The sequence below is a fragment of the Eurosta solidaginis genome, chromosome 3, assembly GCF_040869045.1.
Source record: "Eurosta solidaginis isolate ZX-2024a chromosome 3, ASM4086904v1, whole genome shotgun sequence".
Lineage (NCBI taxonomy): Eukaryota > Metazoa > Arthropoda > Insecta > Diptera > Tephritidae > Eurosta > Eurosta solidaginis.
Window position 1 is genome coordinate 236,282,240 of NC_090321.1, and position 15,073 is coordinate 236,297,312.

The following is a 15,073-nucleotide window of genomic DNA, read 5'->3' on the forward strand; positions in this document are numbered from 1 at the left end:
TATGTTTTCATTCCATTCCATTCGCCTAATACCAACACGCACATTTTGACAGTCTGAACAAAGGTATATTGTTGCTGTAGAGATGAGCCAACCAGCTATCAAAATACTATTGTGTAAGCTAAATTGAGTTGTATGAACACCCCTCAATTTAAATCGAAATTGCCTCAATTTATTTTTCTGTTTGAACATAGTATTAGGTACCATTGACTAAAACAAATTTTATTAAGAGATTGGTTCCAAAAACCAAAACATGTTTAAATATTTGCTTAACTAAAGTCCTTCATTCTTAATTTTTGTGTTATTGAAACAAAACTAAAGTTTGCCTTTTTAATTGACGTCCAACGGGCCAATAACATGACATAAGGGTTAATGTATATGTAATAAGCTCAAATTATCACCATTATCATCGTTGTTAGCTCGTGAATTCAAATGAGCCTTTAAGCTCGGATGTTTTTTTTTTATTTTTATAAATTATTTTATTTTAAATTGCGCTAATATTTATAAAAATAATACTATTAGAATATACATACATTAGGGCTGGAATTATCCACATCTTCGAATAACTAGATATTCATGCATTTATACGTTGAGATTTAATCTGGATAAAATTTCCAGCCCTATTATATAGTTTTTAAGAAACAGCAAGATATAAATTTGTAGGAACAATATTTTTTTTTTCACAAACTAAAAAATCAAACCTTGCACAATTTTTCCGAGTAGGGCGCACAAAGAGCTTGCTCCTACATTACGAAAAGTGGAAGAAGGGAGGTAATTGAAATTGGATTACAATGGATTTAAAGGGTGGTTGATTGATTACAAATGTACGAATGTAAGTATATGTGCAGTTAGACTTTAAAGAGATTTTTTATGATGGTTGAAGGTATGTACGAGTAGATATGTCTATTGGTATGAAAGTTTTATTTTTGACTATAAATGTAGTACAATAAATAAAGTTTTTCAATTAGAATGGTTGTTGGGTGTAAGGTAAATATTTTCTTTAATTTGCTTAGCAAAGAGCATGTGTAAATATGTATGTAGGTGTTAGTTGGTGAGGATGGATAAGTGGTTAGTGACTTACATGCATAAGAATTGAAAAATTAACTTCCATCTTTAATTGTATGTATATAATGTCTATTAAATTTTTGTATGTATGTGTGTATTTAAATTTTTTTTTTAATTTTTGCACTAAATCAGCCAACATACCTTTATCCTCAATTAAATTATGGCTCAAGTCAATCGTTCGTATTGCGGGGTTGTTATTTGTAATCACAGATACAGCTAGTTTATGCAGAAAATCGGATCTGTAAGAGTAAAAAATATTAATGAAAAAAATTTTGAAAAACACACAATTTATTCACTGAAAAACTCATAGGAAGGATTTGCAGACGAAATAATAGAACGCAAAAAACAATACCGCCAAAATATGATCGCCTAAAAAGGTATGCAAAGTTTTTTTTTAATATTCGAACATAGAGAGAACAAGTAAAGGTGTCTAAGTTCGGGTGTAACCGAACATTATATACTCAACGTGAGCTTCAATTGTACATTTCATTTCAGATAAATTACTTTTGTACATAAAACGTGGCACCGCACGTTTAAAAAAAAATATCTCCCCATTTCCTCTTACAATAAAACTTGATAAGTGAAATATCATTGATGCAAAACTATTTTTTGCTAAGTTATAGCTAATTATTCTAGTCTACGACGCTTTTAAACTTGGTATACTCAGCTGAGCAGAGCTCACAAAGTATATTAACTTTGTTCGCATAACGGTAATCCGTAACGGCATAAACTAATCCAGATATATAGACTTCTATATATCAAAATCATCCGGACGAAAAAAGAAATTTATTTAGCCATGTCCGTCCGTCTGTAAACACGATAACTTGAGTAAATTTTGAGGTATCTTGATGAAATTTGGTGTGTAGGTTCCTGGGCGCTCATCTCAGATCGCTATTTAAAATGAACGAAATCGGACTACAACCACGCCCACTTTTTCGATATCGAAAATTTCGAAAAACCGAAAAAGTGCGATAATTCATTATCAAAGACGGATAAAGCGATGAAACTTGGTAGGTGGGTTGACCTTATGACGTAGAATAGAAAATTAGTAAAATGTTGGACAATGGGCGTGGCACCGCCCACTTTTAAAAGAAGGTAATTTAAAAATTTTGCAAGCTATAATTTGGCAGTCGTTGAAGATGAAATTTGGCAGAAACGTTACTCATTTTACTATATGTGTGCTAAACAAAAATTAGCTAAATCGGATGACGAACACGCCCACTTAAAAAAAAAATAAATTTTAAGTCAAATTTTAACAAAAAATTTAATATTTTTACAGTATATAAGTAAATGATGTCAACATTCAACTCCAGTAATGATACGGTGCAACAAAATACAAAAATAAAAGAAAATTTCAAAATGGGCGTGGCTCGCCCTTTTGCATTTAATTCGTCTAGAATATTTTTAATGCCATAAGTCGAACAAAAATTTACCAATCCTTGTGAAATTTGGTAGGGGCATAGATTCTATGACGATAACTGTTTTCTGTGAAAATGGGCGAAATCGGTTGAAGCAACACCCAGTTTTTATACACAGCCGACCCGTCTGTCCTTCCGCTCGGCCGTTTACACGATAACTTGAGCAAAAATCGATATCTTTACTAAACTTAGTTCACGTACTTATCTGAACTCACTTTATCTTGGTATAAAAAATGGCCGAAATCCGACTATGACCACGCCCACTTTTTCGATATCGAAAATTACGAAAAATTAAAAAAATGCCATAATTCTATACCAAATACGAAAAAGGGATGAAACATGGTAATTGGATTAGTTTATTGACGCGAAATATAACTTTAGAAAAAACTTTGAAAAATGGGTGTGAATGAAAAAGTTCTGCAGGGCAAATCAAAAGCCCTTGGAATCTTGGCAGGAATACTGTTCGTGGTATTATATATATAAATAAATTACCGGTATCCGACAGATGATGTTCTGGGTCACCCTGGTCCACATTTTGGTCGATATCTCGAAAACGCCTTCACATATACGAATAAGGGCCACTCCCTTTTAAAACCCTCATTAATGCCTTTAATTTGATACTCATATCGCACAAACACATTCTAGACTCACACCTGGTCCACCCTTACGGCGATATCTCGAAAAAGCGTCCACCTATAGAACTAAGGCCCACTCCCTTTAAAAATACTCATTAACACCTTTCATTTGATACCCATATCGTACAAACACATTCAGAGTCACCCCTGGTCCACCTTTATGGCGATATCCCGAAATGGAGTCCACCTATAGAATTATGACCCACTCCCTTTTAAAATACTCTTTAGTACCTTCCATTTGAAACCCATGTCATACAAACACATTCCAGGGTTACCCTATGTTCATTTTGCTAAATGGTGATTTTCCCTTACTTTGTCTCCACAGCTCTCAACTGAGTATGTAATGTTCGGTTACACCCGAACTCAGCCTTCCTTGCTTGTTTTATATTAAGTTGCCGTGGTCTTTAATCGATCCCGTCCATTTTTACTAGAAATTTTTTCTACTATAGGGAAAAGTTTTGCATCCAATTTTATTACGATGCGTTAATTTTTCTTCGAGTTATGGCTCCCGAAACATAGAAAATTGCTTAGTCATAAAAGGGGCGGTGCCACAACCATTTTTTAAAATTTGAAGTTTTTCCTATTTATTGTTATATATCCACTTGGGAAATGAAATACAATTGATATAAACCTCTTTTTGCAAAGATATAGCTTATTTTATTCGTCCACGACCATTTTAAAAATATTTTACATAAAAGTTATAATATAATTTTTGTTATATATATGTTATATAATTTTTGTTCAAAGCATTCCTTATAGTAAGGGCAACCTCTCTGCCGAATTTTATTACGATAGGTTTAACGAGTTTTGATTTATGATTAATAATATTTGTAAAATTTATTTTATCACAAGTGGGCGGTGCCACGTACATTTAAAAACAAGTAAGGAAGGTTAAGTTCGGGTGTAACCGCACATTACATACTCAGTTGAGAGCTTTGGAGACAAAATAAGGGAAAATCCCCATTTAGCAAAATGAACATAGGGTAACCCTGGAATGTGTTTGTATGACATGTGTATCAAATGAAAGGTATTAAAGAGTATTTTATGAGGGAGTGGGCCATAGTTCTATAGGTGGGCGCCATTTAGGGATATCGCCATAAAGGTGGATCAGGGGTGACTCTGAATGTGTTTGTACGATATGGGTATCAAATTAAAGGTATTAATGAGGGTTTTAAAAGGGAGTGGTGGTAGTTGTATAGGTGGACGCCGTTCCGAGATATCGCCATAAAGGTGGACCAGGGGTGACCCTAGAATTTGTTTGTACGATATGGGTATCAAATGAAAGGTGTTTAATGAGTATTTTAAAAGGGAGTGAGCTTTAGTTCTATAGGTGGACGCCTTTTCGAGATATCGCGATAAAGGTGGACCAGGGGTGACTCTAGAATGTGTTTATACGATATCGGTATCAAATTAAAGGTATTAATGAGGGTTTTAAAAGGGAGTAGTGGTAGTTGTATAGGTGGTCGCCTTTTCGAGATATCGCCATAAAGGTGGACCAGGGGTGATTCTAGACTTTGTTTGTACGATATGGGTATCAAATGAAAGGTGTTAATGAGTCTTTTTAAAAGGGAGTGGGCCTTAGTTCTATAGGTGGTCGCCTTTTCGAGATATCGCCATAAAGGTGGACCAGGGGTGACTCTAGAATATGTTTGTACGATATGGGTATCAAATGAAAGGTGTTAATGAGTATTTTAAAAGGACGTGGGGCTTATTTCTATAGGTGGACGCCTTTTCGATATATCGCCATAAAGGTGGACCAGGGGTGACTCTAGAATGGTTTTGGACGATATGGGTATCAAATTAAAGGTATTAATGAGGCTTTTAAAAGGGAGTGGTGGTAGTTGTATATGTGAAGGTGTTTTCCAGCTATCGACCAAAATCTGGACCAGGGTGACCCAGAACATCATCTGTTGGATACCGCTAATTTATTTATATATATAATACCACGAACAGTATTCCTGCCAATATTTCAAGGATTTTTTATTTCGCCCTGCAGAACTTTTTCATTTCATTCTACTTAATATGGTAGGTGTCACACGCATTTTACAAAGTTTTTTTCTAAAGCTATATTTTGCGTCAATAAACCAATCCAAATACCATGTTTCGTCCCTTTTTTCGTATTTGGTATAGAATTATGGCATTTTTTTCGTTTTTGGTAATTTTCGATATCGAAAAAGTGGGCGTGGTCATAGTCGGATTTTGGCCATTTGTTATACCAATACAAAGTGAGTTCAGATAAGTACGTGAACTGTGTTTAGTAAAGATATATCGATTTTTGCTCAAGTTATCGTGTTAACGGCCGAGCAGAAGGACAGACGGTCGACTGTGTATAAAAACTGGGCGTGGCTTCAGCCGATTTCGCCCTTTTTCACAGAAATAAGTTATTGTCCCAGAATCTAAGCCCCTACGAAATTTCAAAAGGATTGGTAAATTTTTGTTCGATTTATGGCATTAAAAGTATCCTACACAAATTAAAAGAAAAAGGGCGGAGCCACGCCCATTTTGAAATTTTCTTTTATTTCTGCATTTTGTTGCACCATATCATTACTGGAGTTGAATGTTGATATAATTTACTTATATACTGTAAAGATATTAAATTTTTTGTTAAAATTTGACTTAAAAAAAAATTTTTTTTTAAAAGTGGGCGTGGTCGTTCTCCGATTTTGCTAATTTTTATTAAGCATACATATAGTAATAGGAGTAACGTTCCTGCCAAATTTCATCATGATATCTTCAACGACTGCCAAATTACAGCTTGCAAAAGTTTTAAATTACCTTCTTTTAAAAGTGGGCGGTGCCACGCCCATTGTCCAAAATTTTACTAATTTTCTATTCAGCGTCATCAGTTCATTTCACCTACCAAGTTTCATCGCTTTATCCGTCTTTGGTAATGAATTATCGCACTTTTTCGGTTTTTCGAAATTTTCGATATCGAAAAAGTGGGCGTGGTTATAGTTCGATATTGTTCATTTTAAATAGCGATCTGAGATGAGTGCGCAGGAACCTGCATACCAAATTTCATCAAGATACCTCAAAATTTACTCAAGTTATCGTGTTAACGGACAGACGGACGGGCGGACGGACATGGCTCAATCAAATTTTTTTTCGATCCTGATGATTTTGATATATGGAAGTCTATATCTATCTCGATTCGTTTATACCTGTACAACCAACCGTTATCCAATCAAAGTTAATATACTATGTGAGCTCTGCTCAACTGAGTATACAAATTTTTCAAATTTTTATCAAGAGTCTCAATATCAGTCCACATGTCAAATTTCAACATTCTAGGTGTATTATCAGGGTTTTTGTATTTTCCAAAATGTTATATATATAAAAATTGGGCGTGGTTATTATCCGATTTCGCTCATTTTCAATACCAATCTATTCTGGGTCCAGATATGCTCGTGTACCAAATTTGGTGAAGATATATCAATATTTACTCAAGTTATCGTGTTAACGGACAGACGGACGGACGGACATGGCTCAATCAAATTTTTTTCGATACTGATGATTTTGCTATATGGAAGTCTATATCTATCTCGATTCCTTTATGCCTGTACAACTAACCGTTATCGAATCAAAGTTAATATACTCCGTGTGCAAAGCACGCTGAGTATAAAAACAAATTTCAGAGGGCCGTTTTCACCATCTTTGCGTCTAGGTTAAGTCAAAGGAAAAGGTGCAAACAAAAGCCGAGCAGCTGAGGCTAGTAATGGGATGTGTTTTACAAAATATTAGGAGTTGCTTACCCTGTGTTGGTGAAAATGAAAATTTCGCATGAACCCATCTGATAGATTGCTATCCTTCAGGTGAAATGAAACTTAACTGCCGATGGTGGAAGCGGCCTTAAGGAAGCGTTACTGAAGACAACCAGGCCTCAGCGGGGTAGGAGATTAGAATTAACCCGCGGTAGGTTTGCACGTAAGAGGCGACTAAAATACCAAATTGAGTCGAGGGGTTGTTTAGTGCAACCCTCTCAAGGGATTGTCAGCGTAATATGTAGCTTCTCCAACACAATTGTCAACCTCACCTATACGTGGCGAATCCTGTTTCATTAACAGCCGAGGCTCTGGCGACCCCGAACTCCTCATGGGTCTAGGGGGTGGGAGGGCGTTATGGCCGGGCTTGGTACCGGAACATACCGGATCTGCATCCGGCAAACGACCATCAACATCGATAACACCCTCAAGGCCTTCGGGCAGTGTCCTTATCGCTATAACAACAACAACAAGAATTTCAAGATCATAATTGATTTGTATGCAAACAAAAAAGTCCATGACTTTTTTTTCGAAAAACTTTAAAAACATTGGTGTCGTTTGGAAACAATATCAAATTTCGAATATATATACATACATAAATATGTATATTGAAATCAATCATAGAGCATCCAGAAAAACAAATGTTTAGTGAGTCATTGTATATTTAGATATAAATTGGGCCCGCGTGAGTACTATTATCTTCAAGTACTTGTCCGATTGGTCAAAAAGTAAGCTCTGATCCAATTCGCTTTACGCAAATTGAAGGAGAAACTAGGCACAAACGTTCTTGCATGTACATCGTGCCTTGTAGTAATGTGCAGGTGGTCCTTCAGCTGCCCAGTTTTTTTGCGAAGAAGCAAGAGTCACAATTTTGACATAAACTTTCTTTATTACTCTTATAACGAATCGGCAGCCACTATTGTATCCAACGCCAGAGGCAAGATAATTTTAAGGATCGGAATCGATATATTGTCTATTGCCATATAGTTGTGAGTTAAACGCTTTCTTCCTGCTAATTCGAGATCTAGGAGTATAAATCCATGGTAAGTTTTAACACCGATCAATTTAACTTTCCAGGCTGGCCATCAACCTGCAGGGATTTTCGAAAATAGTCTTTTTGACTTTTTCTGAGTATTTGAAGACGTGTTTACATTTATCTCTTATTACGCTAATTTGATACTATTTTCTTGCCATTCTACGCTTAGTACTTTATCTCTAATAGCTGCAGTAATCACAATATTTATTCAAAACAGGAAGCGATACTTCAAAAGAGAACGACATGCATAGGAAAAAATCAGATAAAAAAATATTGCTAAAAAGTAACAAAAGAAATCTCCTGCTAAAACATGCATGATAAAAATTCAAACATACCTTAAACCTAATGCCTCCAAATGCAGCTCCTCCAACCACATTGAACGCTTGAGCACATGTAAGATACGTTCTAATGTCTCATTAGAGAGACGCATATGTGAAGCTTTTAGCCCGCGAAAAAATGTATTATATTCCAATGCGGACACAATGGCCATTAAGTCTCTGTGAGCAATAAAAAATATGAAGCATTAAATTCAATATAGTTAAGAGTCAACGATGTTGGTATACTCACTTTGGTTCCAAATGATCGAAATCACGTAAATTTATCACGCGTGTATCATGCGACAAATAAATTGTATCAATATCCCATGCGACTTCCTCTCTGAAAAAAAAACACAAAAAATTTAAAGTTTCTGATTTTTATAAAACTAACTAAACACCAATCCAAACCTGTAGGGTACACCATGAAAGTCGCACATACACGCATATTGCGTGCTAAAACCGCCACATGGGCCAACACTACGCGGATCTATGGGACGAAACTCTTCCGAAAATACGACTTCACGTTCAGGCGGTTGTATATCGATCTGCGAAGTAAAAAGAGCATGATAATAGTGAGTATGATTGTTTGTAACTTGTAAAAGTAAGCAATAAGCAAAAGTTGTTAATACAATTAAACCGTGGCTGTACACATTTTCAACTTGGCATACAACTTTGTTAATATTATCATCAACTTGTTTCTAAAGTGCCGGCATACACAAAGTTTGCTCTAGAAACTGATTGGTTTTCCTGCAGCTTGAAAAAGTAGAACAACGCTATTGAATGGCAACGTTTATAATTTCATATATTTCCGGCTAATGAAGTTCTGCTGCTGGTTGTGAGTGTTGGCAAATGCATCCTATGATGTTTGCTTTGTTGATGTAGCAAAGCAAAGTGAACATGAGTGCATGAACTGTAAATTAGGGTGGTCCAAAAAAAGAAAAATGTTTGCATGCAAACAAAAAGTTCGAATATGTTTATGACTTCTGAAAATTTCAACTTTCTAATATAATCATGACGTCGAAAAACTTCAAAGAAACACATCAAGTTACGAAAAACATAGAATTCTTCGAAAAATTCGAATATGATTACAATTTGAAATGCGAATGGGATTTCCATAAAAAATTTGTAGAGATTAAGCATTCATGAGTTCTTAAAGTTCGAATATAATAATAAGGAAACGAATGTTTAATGAGAGTCATTGTTTGTATATTTAACGAAAATTACGCTTCCCGAAGGCTTTTAGTAGTGCTGCTGGATTGATATGCCTTTGGCAGATATAAATTCTGCTCCTATAACGATAAGATAAATAATTGTGGTTTTTAAAGAAAATTTTTGAATCACCCAACAGCTGAGATGGACTTATCCCCCATTCAGCAGATGAAATATCAAATCGTCGTCCCATGAAGGACTAGCAGGTTAATTTTTTCCCCAGCGGGTTAGGGAGCTTAGAATATACCCGCGGCAGGTATGCTTGCCGTAAGAGGCGACTTAAATACGCAAATGATTCAAGGGGTTGTGAAGCGGAACCCTTTCAAGGTGTTACCAACGCATTATAGCTTCTGCAACCCAATTCGTAACATTACCTACCCGTGGTGAGTCCTATTTCTTTAGCAGGCGGGACATTGGCGACATCTAATTCCTCATGAAACTATGTGGTCATATTAAATCGTTTCCGAGATAGTCGGGCTTGCACCTCAATGGTGCTTGTTACCGGAACCCTGATTTATATACGGCAATGGACCATCAGCATCGATAACACTCTCCAAAACCCACTGAGGCCATCTTTGTGATAAGAAAATCTTAATTTAACTAAAATTTTCGGTGCGGATTTCTTTGAAATAAGAAGAGCATACTCAACTAAACGCCTAGCCCATGCTGTTTTCTTTTGTGCTGATCTTAAATTGTAGTATATGGTTATGGTCTTTTTACTGAAATGGTCATAAGGTCAAATGGAAATTTCCTAAATGGTCATAATTCGAAATTGCCATAACTTTAATTGACCTTTTGGCCGTTGATCACCATATTTCATACTGTTGTGTGATTAGGGTGCAGTGAGCTTGCCTATCTTAAGACGATATTTTTCGGTAATGTATGTTCCTTTGGAGAACGAAGGTAATTGCATCAATTCCTAACAGCAACTAAAACAAATAATAAAAATTTGTAAAGGAAAGTTTACAAGAGGTACCAAGGGACAAAATTCTAAGAAAAAAGTTGGGATTATCTCACTTCCTGTATAGTAACATAATTTCAACTTTGTTCCTTGGAATTATGCCACTTGAAAGTATAACGTGGCACCTCAGACACCTTCTGTAAATTTTTTCTTTTCTATGTTCAACCAAAATTGATGATAGGGCTCCTAGGGTATTTAAATCTACGGCAAGATGGCAGCCCTTTCCAAACATCTTTACACTCCGAGAAAAACGCCTTTCTAAAGTCCAGCACCACCGGACTCAATTCAAGCTTTTCATGTTCTTACTTTTTTGTTCTTAAAAAACGAAAGACCTGTTCTCAAAACAACAACCTTGTTCTTGAACTGACAACCATTTTCTTGAAATCTTTCGAAGAACTTTTCTCTCGAACACTCCCAGAGCCGCTTCATCTGTTGTCATGGTCCGTGCTTCTGCACCATATAGCAGGACGGGTACGATAAGTGACTTGTAGAGTATGATTTTCGTTCGCCCAGAGAGGACTTTACTTTTCAATTGCCTACCTATTCCAAAGTAGCATTTATTGGCAAGATTGATTCTTCGCTGGATTTCAGTGCTGATGTTGTTGCTAGTGTTGATGCTGGTTCTCAAATAAACGAAGTCCTTTACTATTTCGAAATTATGGCTGCCAACAGTAGCGTGGTTGCCAAGGCGCATATGCGCTGACTATATATATTCAGATTGCATCATCAAATAAGAAGAATTTCTCAATAACGAGTTAAGAAAAAACGTACTTAACAGACTTTTGTTATTGAATGTTTTTAATTTTGAACTTGTTTCGTTAATAATACTATAAAAAAGGGGTATTTAATCGACTAAGACTGGGCCAGTTTGTGGCAAAATAACCCAGGGATGCACCTTAACGTTAAGCTAATCGTTTATCAAAAAATTTCCACCGTTTCCGTTGAAACACTTCGAAATATTATCGATAAAGAAATTATCAAGATAAATTGTATCTCGTTTTTAACCGAAACGAAAAGCTTTCGTTAACGTTAAAAACGTTAACAAAAACGTGATACTTTATGTTTGAATTGTGCTGGCAATGCTATAGCCATGGTGAAGCCGTAAGGTGGTAACAGCGAGCGGACATACACACAAACTCCATTTAATTTCTTTGTGTAATTCGTTGGTGGTAATGTCAAAAATACTCTCAGAAATGTTCGTACTGTCAAAATTCATGAGAAAAGTTGCAATCAGCTTGGCTAATTCTTTCACCTTAATGACTCCGCCATCAATCAGCTTTGCCAGCAAAGTTTGAAATTAATAATCAACATAAACGATTTGAATTCGTTTTGATATGGCAGAAAACGAAACAAAATCATTTCGTTAATTTGACGTTCTTAACGTTAATAAACGAAACGAAATGACTTTGTTTCGTTTATTAACGTTAATTATCGTAACGAAATGATATCGGTTCGTTGGTTAAGCATGCCTGAAATAACCACATCGTTAAAACTCAGCTTAGATACGCTTTGGTGATTCGGAGGGCGAATACTTCCGTTATATCAGGTATTTTATTCGAAATTTCAGCCGCGAGGCCGCGCCGCATACCTAGTTGATAAAAAACGGTTTATTTCGGAAAAACTTTTGCAGCGTTTTGTAGCTCAGTGGTTAGAGAACTCAAACAAGATGCGGTGACACCGGTTCAAAATATGTCAGTATACTTATAAACACATTTGTTTAAATTTAATATTTGATTCGAATTGGCACAAGTTAGCAGAATAAAGTTCGAACGAAGACGAGTCCACCCCTTACAACTTCGAAGGAAACTAGTTCCAGAACTAGAAAAAGTAATTATGTACAAATCGGTTTCAGCAAAAAAAAAAAAAAAAAAATGATAGATACATTCTTTAGTGGGATAGTCATCATCATCAATCTACTATACTTTTTTTTTCGTTGTCATAGGTCTTATTTTTTGTAAATATGGGCAACATATGTACAGACGTGATAGATGAGAGTAGGAAAACACACATCATTCAACTCCTAACTAGTTGCTATATCGTAACATGCAAAGATTAGAGGGTGGGTGACGGTGTTTGGCGTCAACTTTGCAAAAGCCAATAAAGCTACGACTTACATGAAAGATAAACATTTTTCTTTCAGACACTAACACGTACGCACATAAATTAATTCAATTCTTACAGGGAGGCCGAATGTGTAGAGTAAAGAAATATTTTAAAGCAGTTTCAACACTAACCCAAATTAGATCGTATTAGTAGCAGAATATATAGTTAAAGAGGTCGAGTTATTTTTTTGGCTGTCCAAGGTATGGGGTTCGGTTATCACAAAGACTTTTTATATTGAGCTATATAAATTACCGACCTGCAAGTTGCTCGCAATAGCTAATCCGTGACTTACAAACAATAATAGTGAATAAAATATGAGTATGTGATTTATTGTTATTTAGCTCGATAACCCTATTTGGGCCATTATTTTACCAATCTTACGGATTTGTAGAAAAAAAAATTTTCACTTTTTTAAAAGACCTCAAATTTATTTGTTCGAATCTTTTGGCAATTTAAGTCAACACATACATATATCAGGATTTCCTCGAAATATCTTTTGAACCACAAAATGGTCCAACTTAAAATAAAAAGGGGTTTTTATATGAAAGTGTATCGAAAATTATATATATTTTTTCGACAATATTCGTGTGGAAAACAGTATGTAATAATTATTTAAAAAATTAATTTTTTATTCATTATTTTGATTTTATAAAATTAAATATTTTTTTAACGCAGTTATAAAGTAAATATTGTTACCTTAAAAATAAAACAAAAATTAATAAGATACGACGAATGGAACCAAGATATAGCATCTTGAATGTGGGCAAGTTTGCCATCGAATCTGAGCACATGCAGATCTCTGAACAAAGTTTTTTCGAGGAAATCCTGATACAGGTATTTGCTTATTTCGTGCGAGCAACTTAAAAAAAAAGTTTCAGCCGAATTAAAATTATGAAATTTCAAAAGTTGTTCGATTTGTAAAATAATGACCCATATACGATTAGCACATATATACATATGTATGCTCTTAAATATATATGATACATCCTCCGCCAGCAAGGCAAACAAACTTTACTTAGATTAAGTTTTTATTTAAGTGAAACTTTGTTTCCATATCGCCGCGTTGGTGCCATGACCTAACCATACAAATATTTTGTTACAAACTGACACAACAAGAACATTGACTTAAAAAGTGTAAGAAGTTTTTTAGTGGCTTAAGTGCTAATACGCACATATCGCCACGTACTTGTGGAAAAAAATTAACAAAAACATGTTAAAACTACCCTTACACAATGAGCAAGTAAGAGTGTAACAAAGCAACGCCGAATAACTTTCGGGGAAAGAGGCAAAAAACTTTAGTTTCTCTCTGAGTAAACAAATGCTGGGATGCTAATTAAAAGAAAATCCTAAATTTTACTGGAAGTCTGCAAAGTACATTTATATGAAAAAGTTATTAGCAAGCAAAGTGACAAGCCGAACTGCTTCTACCTCTTAATTTGCGCCATATCGTCTAGACGATATTGCAAGATATTCTGCAATGCGCGACCTGACGCCCTTAAAACATTATCCATGCAAAACCAAATTATTCTGAACCGATCATGCAACTAGAATTCTTATTCGACGAACTATGCCGATGTTTACATAAAGTTCGTACAGTAAAGTGCAGATATTGTTATTGTTGTAGCGATAAAAACACTACCGAAGGTTTTGGGAAGTGTTGTAGATGTTGATGGTTCTTTGCCGGCTATAGATCCTGTACGTTACGGTAACAAGCAACATCAAGGTACTTGCACGACCATCCCGGGAAAGATTTAATATTACCACACTCATCCTCCTAGGCCAAACCCGAAGGACTTGTAAGTCTGACTAAAATTTGTTACTATAAATTTCTATATTCAGGTTTTCAGTCGAAATAGTTAGAAAAACGCATGTATTATTGTGGTCTTCTTCAGGGCCTAGTACAATTTATAAAGAAATTAAAATAACTTAATTTAATTTCGCAGTTCTATACTTATTAAAATTACATATTGTAACGAATTTACTTGCAACTCCTCTTATTTGCAATCCTCTGCTGAGTTCGAATCACTAAACTGTTGAATAAATAACTCCAATTTGTAATAATGCAAAATGGCCTTTATTAAGGTACTTCACAATACACTCAACTGTGCAACGAATAGCTTGCTTAATAACCACACTGATTGATAGCTCAATGAAACTCTACTATTCAAAATAATACTGCTATTGCTCGCTAGATATCGTCTTAATCGCAACTGCTTGACAACTCAAATCAAACTGAATTACTTCTTACTCGACTGCATCGCTTTTATAGTTTACGCCAGGGATGCACCTTAACGTTAAGCTAATCGTTTATCAAAAAATTTCCACCGTTTCCGTTGAAACACTTCGAAATATTATCGATAAAGAAATTATCAAGATAAATTGTATCTCGTTTTTAACCGAAACGAAAAGCTTTCGTTAACGTTAAAAACGTTAACGAAAACGTGATACTTTATGTTTGAATTGTGCTGGCAATGCTATAGCCATGGTGAAGCCGTAAGGTGGCAACAACGAGCGCACATACACACACAAACTCTATGTAATTTGTTTGTGTAATTCGTTGGTGGTAATGTC

At 35.3% G+C, this 15,073-nt stretch overlaps 1 protein-coding gene across 4 annotated transcripts in view; it reads right to left on the reverse strand.

Moving 5' to 3' along the window:
* Nucleotides 1–15,073, reverse strand: part of LRR (Leucine-rich repeat) — a 446,397-nt gene that overhangs the window by 52,863 nt on the left and 378,461 nt on the right. For all 4 annotated transcript variants that reach the window (XR_010951282.1, XM_067775595.1, XM_067775596.1 and 1 more), the window contains exons 6-9: nt 8,638–8,774; nt 8,480–8,569; nt 8,248–8,409; nt 1,204–1,301 (exon numbers count right to left, since the gene is read on the reverse strand). Coding sequence is in view for 3 of the 4 variants with exons in the window: in XM_067775595.1 (XP_067631696.1) it covers nt 1,204–1,301; nt 8,248–8,409; nt 8,480–8,569; nt 8,638–8,774 (487 nt within the window). In the remaining variant the exon portion in view is untranslated. The remainder of the gene's footprint in view (nt 1–1,203; nt 1,302–8,247; nt 8,410–8,479; nt 8,570–8,637; nt 8,775–15,073) is intronic.